Source organism: Chiroxiphia lanceolata, chromosome 1 (assembly GCF_009829145.1).
Source record: "Chiroxiphia lanceolata isolate bChiLan1 chromosome 1, bChiLan1.pri, whole genome shotgun sequence".
Lineage (NCBI taxonomy): Eukaryota > Metazoa > Chordata > Aves > Passeriformes > Pipridae > Chiroxiphia > Chiroxiphia lanceolata.
Window position 1 is genome coordinate 155,377,953 of NC_045637.1, and position 18,038 is coordinate 155,395,990.

General features: G+C 62.3%; 3 protein-coding genes across 4 annotated transcripts; 2 read left to right on the forward strand and 1 right to left on the reverse strand.

The window, feature by feature from the left end:
* Nucleotides 1-1,254: 1,254 nt before the first annotated feature.
* LOC116786341 lies at nt 1,255-2,387 on the forward strand. The gene is made up of 4 exons (XM_032686859.1): nt 1,255-1,730; nt 1,828-1,932; nt 2,014-2,097; nt 2,204-2,387. The coding sequence occupies exons 1-4, from the start codon at nt 1,284-1,286 to the stop codon at nt 2,381-2,383; spliced, it is 816 nt and encodes a 271-aa protein (XP_032542750.1). The 5' UTR covers nt 1,255-1,283; the 3' UTR covers nt 2,384-2,387.
* A 402-nt stretch (nt 2,388-2,789) lies between these two features.
* CAMP (cathelicidin antimicrobial peptide) lies at nt 2,790-4,878 on the forward strand. The gene is made up of 4 exons (XM_032686906.1): nt 2,790-2,981; nt 3,768-3,875; nt 3,966-4,049; nt 4,742-4,878. The coding sequence occupies exons 1-4, from the start codon at nt 2,805-2,807 to the stop codon at nt 4,850-4,852; spliced, it is 480 nt and encodes a 159-aa protein (XP_032542797.1). The 5' UTR covers nt 2,790-2,804; the 3' UTR covers nt 4,853-4,878.
* A 6,079-nt stretch (nt 4,879-10,957) lies between these two features.
* Nucleotides 10,958-14,792, reverse strand: LOC116786299 (zinc finger protein 135-like). Of its 2 annotated transcripts, none has more exons than XM_032686793.1 (5): nt 14,692-14,792; nt 13,620-13,746; nt 12,935-13,009; nt 12,437-12,556; nt 10,958-12,234 (listed from the first exon to the last, which is right to left on the reverse strand). In XM_032686793.1, the coding sequence occupies exons 1-5, from the start codon at nt 14,707-14,709 to the stop codon at nt 11,183-11,185; spliced, it is 1,392 nt and encodes a 463-aa protein (XP_032542684.1). In that variant the 5' UTR covers nt 14,710-14,792; the 3' UTR covers nt 10,958-11,182. The 2 variants fall into 2 exon arrangements, with proteins under 2 accessions (XP_032542684.1, XP_032542677.1); XM_032686786.1 differs by having other exon boundaries at nt 10,958-12,237.
* Nucleotides 14,793-18,038: the final 3,246 nt, after the last annotated feature.

An 18,038-nucleotide genomic window follows, 5' to 3' on the forward strand; every position in this document is an offset into this window, starting at 1 on the left:
CGTGATCAAGATGTCCTTTAAATTGAATATTGAGATGTTTTCCAAGACCAAGAGGCAGCTGGAGAGGAACAGCCAGGATTTTTTTTTTGGGAGAGGCAAGAAAAAAGCGTCGTGAATTTGTCGTGCTCCGCTGGGAAAGGTCTTTTCTGCGGTGGGTTTCGTGCCAGGAAACTTTGGAATGCTGGCAGAGCCAAAGAGCTGCCCGTCAGCAGCTTCCCTGCATCAGCCCTTCTCCTGCATGACCATGATCCGCCGTCCCTCCGGAGCGCTCCGTGCCCGGCTCTTCCCGTACCAGCCCTCGGCACAGCCATACCTCCTCTGGGCAGGAATGTGACACTAATCCCAGCAGCCAAGGGATGGGACTCTCCCCCCTTGTCCTGCCCCATCCCAGCGTTCCGGGGGGCTCGGAGCGGGATGTCCACCCCAACCCCCTGCCCCTGCTCATTCCTGACTCCCAGCGTCCCTCGGGATCGCTCTGGGTGTACATGTCATGTCTATATTGGGGTACTGTGTATATTTTGGGGTCTATAATGAGCATATCTGGCTATAAATGTGATCTATCAGTACAGATCCATTGCTTCCATCTGCTATCCACTGCTGGCTCCCTGGGAGTGGGAATTCCTTTGGGCTTTCTGTGCTGCTCTTGCTTTAGAAAGGGAAAAACCCACCCAGGAATGTTGGGATCAGAACACAGTTGTTGCTCATGGCACCTTCTCCAGGACTCATCCCGATGTTCTCCATGTGCAGAGGAGGCTCTGATGAGCTGCTCTCCTGGTGTTCCATCATCCCTTCTCCCTCCCACATCTCCCACCCGGGATTTGTGTCCATAAGAATGGGAATACCGGATCAAATACCCTTGGAAGAGCAGCAGCTCCGGGCTGTCCATGTCCCAGGGGATTCCAGGGTGCTGCTCCCAGGTGATCCCGGGGGATTCTGGTGTTCCCCAGCCCCTCTCCCTGGGATTCCTTCCCCAGAGATTCCTTTGCTTTTCCACTGTGGATGAAGCAAAGAGAAAGGGGAGCTCCTGGCCCCAAAGGGGATAGGAAGATACTGAATTTTAGGGAAATGAGCCCCAGTCACTCAGGGAATGCAAAATGGGAGAGCGGGATTCACCCAGTGCAGTCCTTGGTAAATCCAGGGTTCTTGAATCCAAGGAGAACCTGGGGATGGGATGTTTGGATGAATGTGAGCAGGGTGAGAGGGATTTAAAAAAACCCAAAATAACGTAAAGAAAGCAGGACAGGAAAGGGGGCTCCAGGTTCTATTCCCTGGCAGCTGGGAGGATGCTCTCACTCCCAGTTCGGGAGGAGCAAGACAGGAGTTGTTCCATCATGCCAAGAACTGGGAGCAGGCCCAGGGAAGAAGGGGCCGTGGAGGGGGATCGGCCCTGCCGAGCTCCGGCATCGCCGCATCCCCTCCAGGTCCGGGCGAGCTCCTCCCGGCTCCGGGCCAAGGACAACAGCGGCAACCCGAGCCCTTCCCGCGGAACGGGGGGCCCGTGTTTACCCTGGAGCCGGAGCCGGGGGGCCCCGAGCCGAGGGCCGATCCCGGGCCGGCAGAGAATTCCCTGCTGTCCCGCTCTCATGGCGCTGCTGTTGGGAGCGGTGCTGCTGGCGGCGGGCGCCGCGATCCCGCCGGGAATGCCGGCCCCCCGCGACCTGGCCCGCTCCGTGCTGGAGACCCACGGGCAGGACCTGCGGCTGCTCAAGCTGCTGGGAGTCACCAGGACGGTAGGAATCGGGCTGGGGGGGGGTGCAGGTGGGTGCCCCCAGCCCCCCATCCCGTGGGGATCCCGTGGGGATCCCGATGGATCTTTTCTCCCGGCAGAGCTTCGACTGGGGAACCCACTTCAGCATCAACTTCACGGCCCGGCAGCCGCCCTGCCCCAAACCCGCCCCGGACCCCCGCGGCTGCCGGGGCCGCCCGGGCAGGGTGAGCTGGGACGGGGGTCCCCGAGCCCGGGGAGGGGGGGACAGGAGGGTCCCCGAGGTGCTGAGGGTCCCTTGTCCCCAGGTGCAGCGGTGCTCGGCCCAGGTGTCCGTGTTCACCTTCCTGCCCGACGTGCCGCTGTCGATGGTGGAATGTGGCGAGGAGCCGGTGAGGGCTCCGGGATCCCCATCCTGGGGGGGACACGCGTGTGTCCCCCACTTTGGGGTCGGGTTTTTGGGCTCTGGAGTGAAGCCCACCTTATTTCTCCCCACAGCAGCCCGGTGGCAGCGCCCAACCCCGCTCCCCTGGCACCCCAAAAACCTTCGGCGCCAACCCAGGTCACTCCTCCTCATCATCCTCCTCCTCCTCGCGGCCCCCCCGGCGGCCTCGCCCCCCCAGCGCGTCCCCCCGGGGGTCATCCCGCCGCCCCCCGGCCCCAACGGAGCTGGAATAAAGAGATTTCGGGGTCAGACGTTTGTGTGTGTGAGGCTGACACGGTTTGGGGGGGCACCCCCGGCGTTGGGAAACAGCCATGGGGCAAGTTTGGGGTTGTGCAAGCCCGGGGGGCACCAACCCGGCACCGCGGCCCCTGCACCCCTCCCACAGGGCTCCGGGCCCCCCCCCCATGGCCAGCCAAGGGGCTCCAAGGGATGGGGACACCCTGGGAGTCCCCGAGGGGGGCGATGTCACGGCCCATCCATTGGGACACCTGGGGCTCTGTGTCCCCCCACCCGTGTCCCCAAAAAACAACGGCTGCCCTGTGGGTTGGGGCCAGGTGTTTCCGGAGCGGGGTGGGGGAGAGCCAAGCCCCGGGGCGGGTCCCCGACCTCCCGGGGGGGATAAAAGTGGCACCGGGGTGGCCGTGGGGGACAGGGATGCCGAGCCCGTGGGCGCTGGTGCTGCTGGTGGTGCTGGGGGGGGCCCGTGCCCTCCCCGCCCCGGCCCCCCTCGCCTACACCCAGGCGCTGGCTCAAGCCGTGGACTCCTACAACCAGCGGCCCGAGGTGCAGAACGCCTTCAGGCTGCTCAGCGCCGACCCCGAGCCCGCCCCGGTGAGTGCCCCCCACTCGGGAATCCCCCCACCCGTCACCCGTGACCCCCCTGTTCGTGATCCCCCCACACTCCTGCTGCCTGACTGGGGCTGCTCAGCGCTGATCCCAAGCCCGTCCTGGTGAGTCCCCCCCACTCGTGACCCCCTATTTGTGACACCTCCACTCGAGGTACCTGACTCGGGCTGCTCAGTGCCAACCTCAAACCCACCCCTGTGAGTGCCCCCCACTCGAGACCCCCCACACCCTCCCCTGACCCTCTCCCCATCCCTGATGCCCCACTCGTGGCCTCTGACTCGGCACCAACCCCGAGCCCACCCCGGTGAGTCCCCCAAAAGACTGACGCCCCCACTCGTGACCCCGCATTTGTGACCATACCCCACCCCACTCGTGACCCCCCACTGATGATCTCTGAACCCTACCCGAGCTGCTCAGCACCAACCCCTGAGCCCACCCAGGGAGTGTCACCCCACTCGTGACCCCCCCCATTATCGACACCCCCTTCACTTCACACCCCACCCCCATGATCCCCCGTTCACGTTCTCCCACTCGTGACATCCCAATCAGGCTGCGCAGCACCAACCCCAGGCCCACCCTGGTGAGTGACACCCCCACTCGAGACCCCCCCCACTCGTGACCTCCCACTCCCCCTGCTCAGCACCGACCCCGATCCCCTGCCCTGGCATTGCCGCCCCACTCGTGAGCTCTCTCCGCTCGTGACGCCCCCAGTCGTGGCCCCCTCTCTCATGACGCCCCCGCTCGTGTCCCCCCCCCACTCGTGCCCCCCAGGGCGTGGAGCTGAGCTCGCTGCGGGGGCTCAACTTCACCATGATGGAGACGGACTGTGCCGCCAGCGCCCGCCCCGACCCCAACGACTGCGACTTCAAGGAGAACGGGGTGAGGAGGGGCAGGGGGAGGAAGGGGGGACACGGGGGGGGCCCAGTAACACCCCCCCCGTGACTCCGGGTGTCCCCGTGTCCCCCCCAGGCCATCAAGGAGTGCTCGGGGCCGGTGCAGCTCCTGCAGAGCTCCCCCGAGTTCGACCTGCGCTGCTTCGACGTCTCCTCCGACGTGAGTGGGGGGATCGGGGGGCACCCGTGGGTGGGGGCACCCCTGGGGGGTGCTGGTGCCTGTCCCCCTGCCCCACACCCCCCCAAAAGGGACCCCACGATGGTAGTGAAGGGTGGGGGTCCTGGGGAGCCAGCAGGTTCTGGGTGGGGTGTTCCAAGGGTTAGATCCCAGGAGGGGGTCCTGGATGTGGGATCCGGGGTGGGATCCTGGATGCGGGTCCTTGATGTGGGTCCTGGGTGGGGTCCTGGCTGCAGTGACCTGAGTGCAGGGTCCGGGATGTGGGTCTCGACTGTGGAGTCCCAGGTGTTGGATCCTGGGTGTGGGATCCTGAGTGGGGACCCCAAGTGTTGGATCCTGCATATGGGGTCCCAGGTGTCCCAGGGGTGGGGTTCTGGGTGCAGGGACGTTGGTGGCGTTTCAGGTGTGGGGTTGTGGAGTCCCTGGGGGGGGGGGGAGGGACACGAGTGGGGTGCAGGGACCTGGGTGTGAGGTCCTTGATGTGGGGTCCTGGGTGGGGTCCTGGGTGCTGTGACCTGGTGGGTGCTGGGTGCGGGGTCCCAAGTGTTGGATCCTGGGCGTGGGGTCCTGGGTGGGATCCCAGGTGTGGGGTCCCAGGTGTGGGGTCCCGGGTGTGTTCCCAAGTGGGGGTCCCACACCCCCCTCCCCCTGACCCCTCTGTGTCCCCCCCGCAGCCGGTTCTGATCCAGCGCGGTCGCTTCGGGCGCTTCCTGGGCAGGGTCCGGCGCTTCCGACCCCGGATCAAGTTCAACGTCGGCATCAGGGGCTCCGTGGGCTTGGGCTGAGCAATAAAGGGCCGGGAGAGGCCGTGTGGGCACCGGGATCCTCCTGCCTCTGTCACGTGGGAAAGGGTGGCACAGGGGGCTGCTCCCCCACACCGTCCTGAGGGGTCCCGAGGGCTCGGTCCCCAGGGAATGTGGGGTCAGGGATGGGCTCACTCTGGGCATGCCCCCAAAAAAGGGAACATTCATATCCCACCCGGCATCATTCCCACAGCATCATTGTCTCCATGGGATCATCACCCCCACGGCATCTTGTCCCCCCCAAAACCAGTGGTGATGACAAAGGGAGGTGGGGGGGACGCAGGGGGACACAGGGGGACACAGAGGGACACTGGGGCTGTGACCCCCTCAGGGAGCTGCAAGGGAAAGGTCGTGGGGGGTTTCAGATGCCATGATGGACCCAGTTTGGGATGGGGACATTGGGGGTGAAGGAATGTGGGGCACAGGGGTCCCTGAGCCCCAAAAGTGGCCAGAGCAGGGTCGTGGCTGCAGCCCCTGGGGGTGTCCCGTCCTGTCCCCCCAACATCCCCGTGGGTCTGTACCCCACAGACCCCTGTGGGGACCCTACAGCTGGGACAGGCTCCCAAGGGACCCCCAAGGTGTTCCAGGGTCGGGGGGGCAATCCTGGGGGCACAAGTCCTGTGCCAGGATAAGGCCCCGGAGCCAGCGGTGCCCATGGGGCCAGGACAGTGCTGTGCCCGTTTTGGGGGTGCTGATCCCACTCCCCCCCAAAATGAGACCCTCTGCCATCAGCATCATCCCCCCCTCATGTCCCAGACTCCCTGTGTGGCAGGAAGTGGCACAGCAGGGCTGGGAAGCAGCTTGATTTGGGGAGGGGGTGTCAGGGGGGTCCCTGAGGTGGCAGCGCTTCCAGGGGGGTCTCTGCCTCTTCAAGCCTGGAAGAGGTGGGAGGGGACCCCAAACCTGCCCCGGTGAGTGCCCCCCACTCGTGACACCCCTCACTCATGACCCTCCAACCCTCAGGGTGTCCCCAGCCCTCGGAGCCCCTTGTCTGGGCATGGGGGGAATTTGGGGGTCCCGGGAGTCCTCTGGGGGCCCCACTGGGGTGCAGGGGGAGGGGGCGGCACAGGGACCCTCAGGGTGACACCGGGATCGATGCAGGGACGTTTATTGGCAGCAGAGCACCCGGATGGGGGCACAGGGTGGGGGGACACAGTGGTGCCCCCTCAGGGTTTGGGGACCTGGAGGTTGAGCTTGTCACGGATCCAGATCCGATTGCACTGGAAGATCCTCTGGAAACGCTCTTTGATCCTGGCAAAGAAATCCCTGACCTTGGATCTCCGGATCCGGCCGAACTGGGAGGACAAACAGCAGCGTCAGAGTTTGGGGGGATGAGGAGGAGGGTCTGGGGGAGCCGGGACTTCATCCCAGCCCCTTCTTACCTTGGTGGGAGCCTTCCCGCAGGAGAGCTCCACCGTGGGCTGCTGCTCCTCCAGGAACACGGAGCCCTGGCACCAGGTCAGTGCCTGTGGGGACACCGAGGGGACACGGGACAGCCTGAGCCCCCCGGGCCCCAGTTCCCCCCCACTGATCCCAGTTCCCCAGGGGATCCCCAGTTCCTCACCCCGAGCCAGCGGCTCCTGCAGCCCGTGGGGGCCACTCCCGGGCTCAGGCATGTGGTTTCCTCCAGGGTGAAGCTCAGCTCCTGGCGGCTCCGCAGGTCCGAGGGCTGGGAGAGGGGACAGGACCCATCAGGGACCCCCCACCCGCAGTGCCCAGCCCCCACCGGGCTGGATCCAGCCCCAGGAGGGGCCACATCCAGCCTGGAATGGGTCCGGCTCAGCCCCGACTTGGCTCAGCCCCGTGGGAGTCGGACCCCAAACGGGGCAGATTCACCCCAAACGGGGCAGATTCGCCCCAAGAGGGGTCAGATCCAGCACTGAGCTGGATCCATCCCCTGAGCCTGGAGCTGTGCCTGGAATGGGGGAGCAGAGCACCCACCCATCCAGGCCGGGGCTGGGCCTCCCGCAGCCGCAGCACGTAGGGACTGACGGCCCTGGAGTTGAGCAGCTCCACGGCCGCCGCCACCACGGCCCCGTAGCTCACGGTCCCGGATCCCGGCGAGGACGTCGGGATGGATCCGTCCCACACCACCGTGGATCCATCGGGCCCCGGCGTGGAAGCTCCCACCAGCCCCAGCAGCAGCAGCAGCGGCATAAGTGCCCGGCACAGCCCCATCCTGCTCCTGCTTCCCACCGGGCTGGAAGGGCTTTTATGGGACCTGCCGGGGGCGTTCCCATGGGATGCGACACTGGGACATTCCCAGTGGGATGAGTCTGGCCAGGAGCCCAGTCCAGCCCCCACAGGTCAGTGGGGATGGGTGTGTGGGGTCACCTGTGGGTCAGCGGGGAAGAGGCCACAGGGTTTGGGGTCCCCCTGCCGTGGAGGGGGACAACAAGGACAGGGTGACAGTGACAGTGAGACACAACATGGCCATGGATGGCCCAGAGCATGGGATGAAAGCTGTTGGGTTGTGGCCCCTCTTCCAGATCTGCAGAGCTTCACCCTGTAGGAAACCACACTCCATCCCTGGACAGGAGGGATCAGTGGGGGGGAACTGGGGCCCGGGGGGCTCAGGCTGTCCCGTGTCCCCTCGGTGTCCCCACAGGCGCTGACCTGGTGCCAGGGCTCCGTGTTCCTGGAGGAGCAGCAGCCCACGGTGGAGCTCTCCTGTGGGAAGGCTCCTGCCAAGGTAAGAAGGGGCTGGGATGAGGTCCCGGCTCCCCCAGACCCCCCTCCTCATCCCCCAAAACTGACACTGCTGTTTGTCCTCCCAGTTCAGCCAGATCCGGAGATCCAAGGTCAAGGACTTATTTGCCAGGATCAAGGTGTGTTTCCAGGGGTTTTTCCAGTGCAGTCAGATCTGGATCCGTGACAAGCTCAACCTCCAGGTCCCCAAACCCTGAGGGGGCACCGCCGTGTCCCCCCACCCTGGGCCCCATCTGGGTGACAGGAGGGGGAGCAGGAGGGGGTCGGGCTCTGCTCCCAGGGAACAAGGGACAGGAGGAGAGGGAACAGCCTCAAGTTGTGCCAGAGGAGATTTATTCTGGATATTGGGACAATTCCTCCTGGAAAGGGCTGTCCCACCCTGGCACAGGGATGTGGAGTTCCCATCCCTGAAGGGGTTTCAAAGCCCTGTGGACGTGGCACTTGGGGACATGGTCAGAGGTGGCCTTGGCAGTGCTGGGGGAAGGCTGGGCTCTGTCTCAGAGGCCTTTTCCACCCTCCACAATTCCCTGGCTCTCCGAGGACACATCCCTGCCCCCAGCCGGGGTTTTCCAGCCCAGGGTTGATTTATGGCCTGTCCCCCTGGGCAAACAAGGGGGGTTTGACCAAACACCTCCTCGGGAGCGGCCGCTCTGCCCCAGGCCCAGCAGGAAGCTCCAGGAGGACACCCCGGATCCGTGTCCCGGGGATGACCCTCAGTCCAACCCCCCCAGTGCCACGCGGCAGGTTCGGAGCCGGGATCGCTGGAGGCCTTGGAGAACATCCTCATAAATCACACGGGGACAAACATCCCGGGGGTGGCACTGGGAACTCCCCAGGGAGGGAGGGTGTCAGTCACAGCCCCGCAGCACAACCCGGGGTGACCTCGGAAAGATCCAGGTGCCACCAGGTCCAACCTTCCCTGGAGAAGAGACCCCAGGTGGGATTATCCTGAACCACATCCAGGTTCATCCTCCAGCGAGGGGGACTCCAACGTGTCCCTGGGCAGGTTCTTCCAGGGAATGATTGGTCTTGCTGTACCTCCTAAACTGAGGTGAAACCTCTCCCAGTGTCCATTTTCCCTGATCTTCTCCAGGACAGGAAACCTCTCCCAGTTTCCCCTGGTCTTCCTCTCCCTGTTTTCCCAATCTTCCCCAATTCCCTCCAAATTCTGTGTGATTCTGTGAAATTCTTCCCAATTCCCTCCAAATCTTGCCAAGCCCCTTCCAAATTCCCTTAAAATTTGTCAATTCCTTCCAAATTCCTTCCAGCTTCCCTCCAAATTCTTCCCCATTCCTACCAAGTTCCCCCAATATTCTCAAATTCCTTCTGATTTTTTTTTCAAATTCCAGATAAATTCCCGACAAATTCAATTCCCTTCCAAATTCTTCCCCATTCCTTACCAATTCCCTTCCAATTATTCAATTCCTCCCAAATTCCCTCCAAATTCCTGCCCAGTTCCTTCCAAAACTCCTCAATTACTCCCATTTTCCCGACGGATCCCACTTAGGGTTTAACAGCAAGACAAACAGTCACAAAATAGATTTATTTAAATCTGATTTTTCAGCACCTTTGCCAGCCCTGAGCCGGCTCCAAACAGCCACAAAATCCTCGGAGGCAACTTTGGGAATGAAAAAGGGAAAATCTGGTGAGTTTTCACTGGGAAGTTTCTGTTCCAAGGTGAACTCTGACCGCCCTCCCTGCCCAAACCCAAACCCTGAGCTGGGGAAATTCCTGCTCATAAATCCATCCCTGGGTTTATTGGCCCTTCCCGGGTTGTGCTGTCCCTCCCCATTCCGGAACGCCCACGGGTCAGTCTTGGACTCGTTCCCGGGAACGGAGCCAACGGACACTGATCCCACCCAGGCAGGGGGAGGGTCCCCACCCGGGGCACTGGAGGGGGTTTATGGTCCTTCTTATCCAAACCACTCTGGGACCGTGGGATCCAGCCGAAGGGAGGGCACAGCTGGGGCATCACGGAACGGCCTGGCAATGGTTTGGGCTGGAAGGGACCTTAAGGATCATCTTCTTCCATGGGAAGGGCCACTTTCCACTATCCCACGTTGCTCCAAACCCCGTCCAACCTGTCCTTGGACACTTCCAGGGATCCAGGGGCAGCCACAGCTTCTCCAGGCAACTTGTGCCAGGGCCTCACCACCTTCACAGGGAAGGATTCCTTCCCAATCTCCCATCTATCCCTGCCCTCTGGCACTGGGAAGCCATTCCCTGTGTCCTGTCCCTCCATGCCTTGTCCCCAGTCCCTCTCCAGCTCTCCTGGAGCCCCTTTAGGCTCTGGAATGTGCTCCAAGCTCTCCCTGGATCCTTCTCCACCTGAGCACCTCCAGCTCTCCCAGCCTGGCTCCAGAGCAGAGGGGCTCCAGCCCTGGCAGCATCTCCGGGGCCGCTCCGGACTCTGCCCAGCCCCTCCCTATCCCGGTTTCCCGTTCCGGAGGAAGCGGTGGGAGCGGCCCCGCGTCCCCATGGCAACCGCGGCGCGCGAGGGGCGTGGCCTCCCCGTAAATACCCGCCCGCGCTCTTCCGGGTTAAGCCGCGCCCTCCGCACGGTGCGTTCCCCCCGGACCCGGAAGTGGCGCGTTAACCGCTCTCACTGGGCGCCGCCATGTTGGGAGGGCCGGAAAACATCCGGGCCTGCGTCGGGCGCTGTGATTGGCACAGAGCGGCACGTGATCTGCGGCGCCCGCTCCCATTGGGCGGTGGCGCCGCTTCCGCATCCGGGGCGGGCGGAGGGTCCGGGGGGTCCCGGAAATGGGGACAGGGATGTGACCCACATGGAACAGGGACAAAGTGGCTCCCCAGCTCCCACCTCCTGTCAGGGGGTTGCAGAGCCAGAAGGTCCCCCCTGAGCCTCCTTTGCTCCAGGCTGAGCCCCCCCAGCTCCCTCAGCTGCTCCTGCTGCTCCAGCCCCTTCCCAGTTCCGTTCCCTTCCCTGGACATGCTTCCTCCTGGCTCTTCCCATGGCTGGACTCAGGGAGCTTCACTTCCTCCTCAGAGTCTGGTGCCACAACAACGTCCCTGTGACAGAGTTTTGTTGATTGGAGTTTGTTTCACTAAAGAAGTTTAATGGAAAGATGGAAATACAGGAGTGATCGGGCACATCCTGGCTGGAAAACACCAACCACCCACCAGTTAGGAAGGACAGGAGAGGGGGAATGCCTTCCCACTGCCAGAGGACAGGGTCCAATGGGATATTGGGCAGGAATTCTTCCCTGTGAGGGTGGGGAGGCCCTGGCACAAGTTGCCCAGAGGAGCTGTGGCTGCCCATCCCCAGAAGTGTTCAAGGCCAGGCTGGAGCAACCTGGGATGGTGGAAGGTGTCCCTGCCCATGGGAGGTGGTGGGACTGGATGGGCTTTAAGGTCCTTTCCAATCCAAATGTTTCCATGATTCCATGATTCAGTCCTCCCCTTGCTCAGTTTTATTTCCTTCTTTGATTCACACTGCTCCTCTCCTTTCCTCAAAGTTTCCCAGTCAATCCCACTTTCCCGCAGGCCCTACATTCCCAGTTTTACACCCCTGCACTGTTTCTCCTCCCAGATCCCTTCCTGACAGGTTTCCCCAGGGACTCAAATTCCAGTTTTCCCCAGGAATCACAGCTGTTCAATCTCCTCCACGCTGTCGATCTCGATGGTGATGGGCCAGATGCTGTTCCCTTGGGAGAACCCCTGGAGCTCCAGCCTCTGGCACACAGAGTCCAACATCTGTCCGACCGCCTGGTGCACCGCCCGGAACAGGCCTTGGAGCGACGACACCTCGGCTTTCCCGGATGCCACACATCCCTTAACGTTCTGCTCAGCTCCAGGACCTGGGAGCCACCAGGTCCTCTGACCCTCCACAGGCCTCACTCTGGCGGCCGACATTTGGGGTGAACCCCCCACTCCCAAAATCCCCTGCGTGTCCAATGTCCCCCCTCCGGCGTTCCTGTCGCTCTGGAGGGCGCACGGCCCATCCCGATCCTCGGGAATACAATCCCCTCCATGCGTCCCCTCCGCAGGAGCACAGCATCGGGAGCCGTAGCTCCAGGGAAACGCTGCCCTCCAGTAGGGATGGCACCGCGGCAGGATGTCCTTGTCTTTCCGGAGGATCCCACCCACGTGGGATCGCTGCATCAGCGCCCGGCCCAGCACGGCCTGGGCAGCTCTGGCCCTGTGGTTCCAGGCGTAGCAGAATCTGGGATGTGCCCGGGGCTTCGGGGAATAGTCGTGTTCCCCCGTGGAGCGGGGCCCCGGCGCACAGCTGGGCGTTTGCAGCGTGCTCTGCAGGCAGTAGCTGTGATCCTTCATCACAGCCTCCCTCAGCTCCTCCGCTCCCAGCTTCTGCAGCTCCTGGAGGAGCAGCGACTCTCCCGAGGTGCATCCATGGCTTTGGGTGCTCCCGGGACTCTTCTCCCTGGGGTCCCCCTGCAGCTGCTCCTGAGGATCCGTGTTCTGCTGTTCCCCCGTGCAAAGAGGTGGGACTGTCCCGCTCTGGGGTAGGTTTTCCATGACTCCGCATTTAACGTCTACTCCTTCCTTCACAGGACACGTCTGGGCTTGGCTTCCCACTCCGCCGGCCGCTTCCAACGGGAATTCGCTCCTTCCCTCCGCACAGCCCAACTTCTTCAGGAGCCTCTGAGCCTGGAGACACTCTGGAGCGCTCTGGCCTGCTGGGAGAGGGGTGGGAAGGCCTTGGATCCTTCCTGGCCAGAGCAGGGAGAGGGAAATGCCTTCTCCCCAGTCCAGGCTCCACATCCAACCTCTGCTGGACACTGGGAGAGTCCAGTGGTGGGAGAAGATGGGAGTCGCACCGGCATGGAGCCGGAGCTCCTGGGGCTCAGGAGAGGAAGAGGAGGGATCAGAACTCACCTGGACTTGGGGGATCTGGACTTGGGGGATCTCCTTGGGGGATCTCCTCCAGCCCGGGACTCTCACTGGCTCCAGGGCACCAGCTGGAGAGCGGCTCCTCCTGCCAGCTCCCAGTGTGTCCTGCGGGAAAACAGCGGATTGGCTGGGAACTCCATCTGCTCCACAGCCATGGGGATGGAGCAGGGAGCCCTGTCCCCATCCCAGATGGGAATCCCATCCATTCCATGGCCATGGGGATGGAGGAAGGAGCCCTGTCCTTGTCCCTGCTCAGAGGTGACTGAATGGGGGGAAGTTGCTCCATGGGAAGAGGCGGACAAGCAGATCCACAGCATCTCCAGAGCCTCCATCTCCCTCCATGGGGAGGGAATGGGGGAGACCCCCCAAAACGGGCAGCAAGGAGCAAGAATACAGACAGGGATGAGGTGGGAACACAGAGATGTGCCGGTGACCCGGAGCTTGGAAGGAGCCACCACTCCAGGTGGGGATGTTCCTGCTCACCTGAGGATGGGCAGATCCAGGGCTCTTCCCCGCGCTCCAGCCGGTACAGGATGTCGGGTTTGGGGCCTGGATAACCTGGGAATGGGACACACAGTGTTGTCCTAATCCCAGACATGGGAATAAACTGGTATCATGGGAAAACCAAGGACTGGGACACCCCGGGCTGTGCAGAAACACCTCTGGGATGTGGGAAAACAAAGGAGACACTGCTAGAGAGTGATTTATTCCCAAGGCTGAAGGCAGAGCCCTGATGGGAGTGTGGGAACCACCTCCCAACTCCACTGATGGGTTTTCCTAGCCAGGGAATGTCTCCTGCTCATCCTGGGTGTGGGATCTCTCTCTGCGCTCCTTGACCATCCCCAGAATGACAGTTCCAGAGATGCTTAGAACCAGACCCAAATCCAGCCTTTTCCAGCACTAAACTCCCTGATCAGCCCCTATTAGGGAAAATTCTTCATGGAAAAGGCTGTCCAGCCTGGATGGATGCCCTGGAGGGATTTCAGGACCGTGTGGATGTGACACTTGGAGACACGGATTGGCCTTGGCGGTGCTGGGGGATGGTTGGACTAGGGGTCCCCAAGGCCTTTTCCAACCTCAGTGCCTCTGGGATTCTGGGATTCTGAGCTGTGGAAGCCACTGGGGTGAGACCCGAGGGAATTTCTGCCAGGATGAGCCCCAGGATTACCCAGGGATGTCAGGAGCTCATAGGTGTCCAACACGACGTTCCGGTAGAGCTCCCGCTGTCCCGCCTGGAGTGAGTCCCACTCAGCCCGGCTCAGGTACACCATCACGTCCTCGAAGGTCACCGGAACCTGCACAGGGAGCAGGGATCACACCCTGCTCAGGGATCACAGCCACAGGGATCACACCTTCCCACACGGATCACACCCTCCTTCCTGGATTTTCAGTTTTCCAGGTGCTATTCCCACCCCAGGGGAGCTCCCAGGATATGAGGCCATGGAAGGGCCCCATAGCGGGGAGAATTATGGATCTAAGAGAAGGACAGGCTGGAATCCAGCATCAAACACTGGAATCCGGCACCTCGGGATGTGTTTTCCCACTCCTGCCAGGAGATCCCAAGGGACTGAGATATTCCAGGACTCTAGGTCACACAAAGCTGGGTGGGATTTTCTGGGCAGCCCCTGGTGACCCCCCATGGCCCATCCCAGGAAATCCTTTTATCGATCCCAGAGGAAAGGAGGGAAGGAGAGGTTGGAGAGAGGGAGGGGAGGAATAGGGGGCGAATGTTGAGGGGGCTTTCAGGGGGGTGGGATAGGGGGCTTAGGGGGGGATTTGATGGAGGGTATTGGGTGGGTGATGGGGGGGTTTGGTGGAGGCTTTGGGGGGTGATGGGTGATTTTGGGTGGTGAGGGGGGTTTTGAGGGGTATGACTGGAGGGCTGTGATGGAGGTTTTGGAGGGTGATGGAGGTTTTGGAGGTGACAGAGGTGGGGGTTGGGGGTATGATGGGGATCCTCCCATGCATGGGGGATTTTGGGGGGTAATAGGGGGTATGATGGGAATTCTGGGGGGCTGTGGGGGTGTTTAGGGTGAGTGATGGGATGGGGAGCGATGGGGGCTGTGATGGGGCTTTGGGGGTGGGTTTGGGGGTGTGATGGGGTCCTGGCTATTTGAGGCCGAGTCCCTCCAGCCCCTACCCGGGGGGGCTGCGAGACCCCCCCAGAGCCGGGGGAACATCGAGGGCCGGGGGGTTGGAAGGGTGTCCCGGGGCTCCCCCCACCAGTGCCCGGCTCCTACCTGCGCCTGCCCCGCCATGGCGGCCGGGGGGCCCCGGGAGGGTCCTGGGAGGTTCCCGGGGGGTCCCGCGGCCTCTCCCGCACGCGCTTCCGGCCCAGGCCTCGCCCACTCCGGAAGCGACGCCATTGTCTACCCGGAAGTGACCCGGAAGTTAAACCCCACCGGGAATTAAATGCTTCCTGGAATAGGGACCCCAGGCCTGCCCGGAGGGGACAGCCTTCCCCAGGAGGGAATTTTCTCAGTGTCCAATCTGACCCTCCCCCGGCGCAGCTCGAGGCCATTCCCGTCCTGTCCCTTGTTCCCCAGGAGCAGAGCCTGTCCCCCCCTGCGGATCCCACCCCTTGCCACCCGCTTTGGGCTCCAAAGTCCTGGATTCTCCCGGAATCCCCAAAATTCTTGGGAGAATTCTCAGGTTTTCCAGTACAAACTGTCTGGATCTGACCCAGTTTCAGGCTCCAGATTTTTCCACTCTGGATTTCTCCCAAGGGTCCTGTGTCTTTGACTCTTCCGTAATTCCCTTCCCCCTTGATGTTGTGGAAGTGGTTCCCTCCATTTATCCTATGGAATTTCCTGTGTAATCCCTTTCTCCTGCCTGCACGTCTTTGGCATTAAGAGTCAGAAATCCGGGATAAATCACATCCCATCGTGTCCCAAGGATCCCCAGGAATCAGAGGAGTCAAGATTAGTCACTGACTGGGCCCAGTGAGTCTGGTTGGCCTTAATAAGGATCCCAGAGTCTGGAATTGTGGGGTTTATTGGGGCAACAGACACCTGGATCTAGAACTCCTTTGATAAAAGCAGGAGCCCAATAACAAGGATAATATTGGGTTAATGTGGGATTAATGAGGATCCGACGGAGCAGCTTCCAGGGGCGACATTCCCACTCGGAGCAGGGACAGGACAGTCTCCGAGATCCCTTTGGCTCTTCTTCTGTGCCAGGGGATTTCCTGCCCCCTCATTCCAGCCCAATCCCATCTCCCGCCTCAGGTGCTGCCTGTGGCAGATCCAAACCCAGAGCTGAGGGGTGGAGTCACATCCTCATTAGCATCATTAGCATATATAGAGATATATTTTAATATTAAAATCACCCATAATTGGGCAAAAGTTACTTTTTGTGCTGGTGTCCCTCAAAGTTCTGGGTCCAGACTGTTCGTCAGAGCCAAGCCAGGATCATCCTATTCCCATAGGAGCCACGTCTTCATCCATATGGATAATGGCAGGGAACGCGGGGTGGGATTTGGGAGCCCTCCCAGCCCTGTGGTCGTCATCCCACAAAATCAGAGCAGTCTGGGGGCTCAGGGCTCCTCCAGCACCTGGAGCTGCTCTGGGATCCAGGTGTTTGGAGTCCTGGAACGCAGATGGGCTGAAGGGAATTGTGGCTTCCCCATCCCTGGAAGTGTTCAAGGTCAGGCTGGAGCAACCTTGGATAGTGGAAGGTGTCCCTGCCCGTGGCAAGGGCTGGGATGGGATGATCCTTAAGGTCCCTTCCAGCCCAAACCATTCCAGGATAGCACAACTCCCTGAGAGGTGCAGAGGAAAAGCAGGACCCCCTGGACACCAGTTTTGGGGAGATATTTCCACCCCATCCCTTATCCAGGGTGGTTCTTCCTCTCCTCGGCAGCTCAGCTCCCATCGACCCTCCAGTGTCACTGTGGTGACATCCGGGGCCAAGGTCCATGTGGGACAGAGCTGGCGGCTCCGGGACAGCCAGGAAGGCCAGAGCAGCCGGAGCAGCCGGAGCGGGGCCATGAGGCTGTGGCTGCTCTGTGCCGTGGCCACTGCCGTGGCCATCGTGGCCGTGGCCGGATCCGGAGCCAGAGCCGGCTCCAGAGGCGAGCACGGGCACTCGAGGATGGTGGCGCAGGGGAGAGAGGTCGGTTGTGTGCAGAGAGGGGAAAGGCTGGGAATAACGGAGCCGGGAGCAGGGAGAGCACCGAGGGAGGGGAACATTCCCTGGCACCAAAGGGACCAACCCATGCCCCCCATCCCGGTTCCCAGGGGACACCGGTCTCATGCCCAGGCCCCCAGGCCACATCCCTGGGAGCAGCTTTTCCAGCCTCCCCTTCCCTGTGTTGGGAATGAGGGTGAGCTCAGTGCTCCGGCCCCTCGGGATTGCACAACCGGACAGGATCCCATTGGGATGGTGAGGGGAGAGCGGGGGGGACATGGGGAGAGTTCCCTGGGAAGCTCCGTGTCCTGCCCACATTCCCACTGCCTTGGGCTCTGGCAGATCCCAATCCAGCCTTTTTCCCCCCAGGGCCGGCGGAGGCCGCACAGACCCTGCTCCGGCTGCTTCTCTGTCCTGAGCGAGGTGAGCCAGGATCGGGAATGGGGGAAGCAGGATGCGGGACGGGGGGGTGGTGGTGACACCCCCACGGTGTCCGGTGGCTCTGGTGACTCCCATACCCTGTGTCTGTCCCGCAGGAGTCACAGTCCTGGAATTCCCGTGAGGAGGATGTGGCTCAGCCAGGCAGGAGAGTGAGTACAGAGACAGCCCTGGAATGGGGATGGGATGGGGATGGGGATGGGGATGGGGATGGGGAGGGGGATGGGGATGGGGATGGGGATGGGGATGGGATGGGATGGGGATGGGATGGGAGTGGGGATGGCATGGCCTCTCCCTCTCCTGGGACTCTGTGCTGCACTGCCCTTGCTCCCACAGGGAAGAGCCCGGCGGGAGGACCCGGATCCGGCACATCCCGCGGGACACCCCGGCCATGTCCTGCTGCCGTGACACGTCACAACAGAGCCCCGGCAGGATCCCCGGGCTGGGCAGGGACCCCCACGCAGGGACCCCTAGGATGCTCCAAACACCCAACAGCGCAGTGGGAAGTGATGCCAGAGAACGGGAGCGATACCAGGGGCTGGGAACAGCCCCATGCCAGGAGAGAGCCAGGGGCTCAGCCGCCCCCTCCCTGCCCTGAGCTGAGTCCCACAGCCACCCCCACAAAATCCCTCTGGGGGCAGCTGCCCCTCCCTTTTCCAAGCTCCCAAATAAAGCCGGAGCACCAGAGGGAGTGGATGTGTTTGGGACACACACGTGGTGGGTGATTCCTGATGGGGTGACCCCACTCTGGGGGTGCTGCTCCCACTCCAGCCCCGCTCCCACCCATCCCAGCCCTCCCCGCACTCCTCACATCGCCAGGGATCCCCTCCTTGGCACAACGGGGGGTTACTGGTCTGTGCTGGGCTCCAGTGGCTGGATACAGGGGCCTGGCCGTATCCCGTGGGAGCACTGGGTCCCTTCTCCATGGGGTGGGTGTGATTCCGGTGGGCCGGATCCCACCATGCCCGGGGGCCCTCCGGAGGGACAGCAACCCCCAGGACGGGCAGAACTGGCAGCCCCC

Bases quoted from the DNA above. Each gene is read 5' to 3' on its own strand.
- LOC116786341 (XM_032686859.1), top strand. From the start codon at position 1,284: ATGCTCTCACTCCCAGTTCGGGAGGAGCAAGACAGGAGTTGTTCCATC. The intron at 1,731-1,827 runs GTAGGAATCGGG...TTCTCCCGGCAG, and splicing joins TGCTGGGAGTCACCAGGACG to AGCTTCGACTGGGGAACCCA. The intron at 1,933-2,013 runs GTGAGCTGGGAC...CCTTGTCCCCAG, and splicing joins GCCGGGGCCGCCCGGGCAGG to GTGCAGCGGTGCTCGGCCCA.
- CAMP (XM_032686906.1), top strand. From the start codon at position 2,805: ATGCCGAGCCCGTGGGCGCTGGTGCTGCTGGTGGTGCTGGGGGGGGCC. The intron at 2,982-3,767 runs GTGAGTGCCCCC...CGTGCCCCCCAG, and splicing joins CCGACCCCGAGCCCGCCCCG to GGCGTGGAGCTGAGCTCGCT. The intron at 3,876-3,965 runs GTGAGGAGGGGC...TGTCCCCCCCAG, and splicing joins GCGACTTCAAGGAGAACGGG to GCCATCAAGGAGTGCTCGGG.
- LOC116786299 (XM_032686786.1), bottom strand. The intron at 12,557-12,934 runs GTGAGCAGGAAC...GTTTTCCCGCAG, and splicing joins CTGGATCTGCCCATCCTCAG to GACACACTGGGAGCTGGCAG. The intron at 12,238-12,436 runs GTGAGTTCTGAT...CCCCTCTCCCAG, and splicing joins TCCAGATCCCCCAAGTCCAG to CAGGCCAGAGCGCTCCAGAG.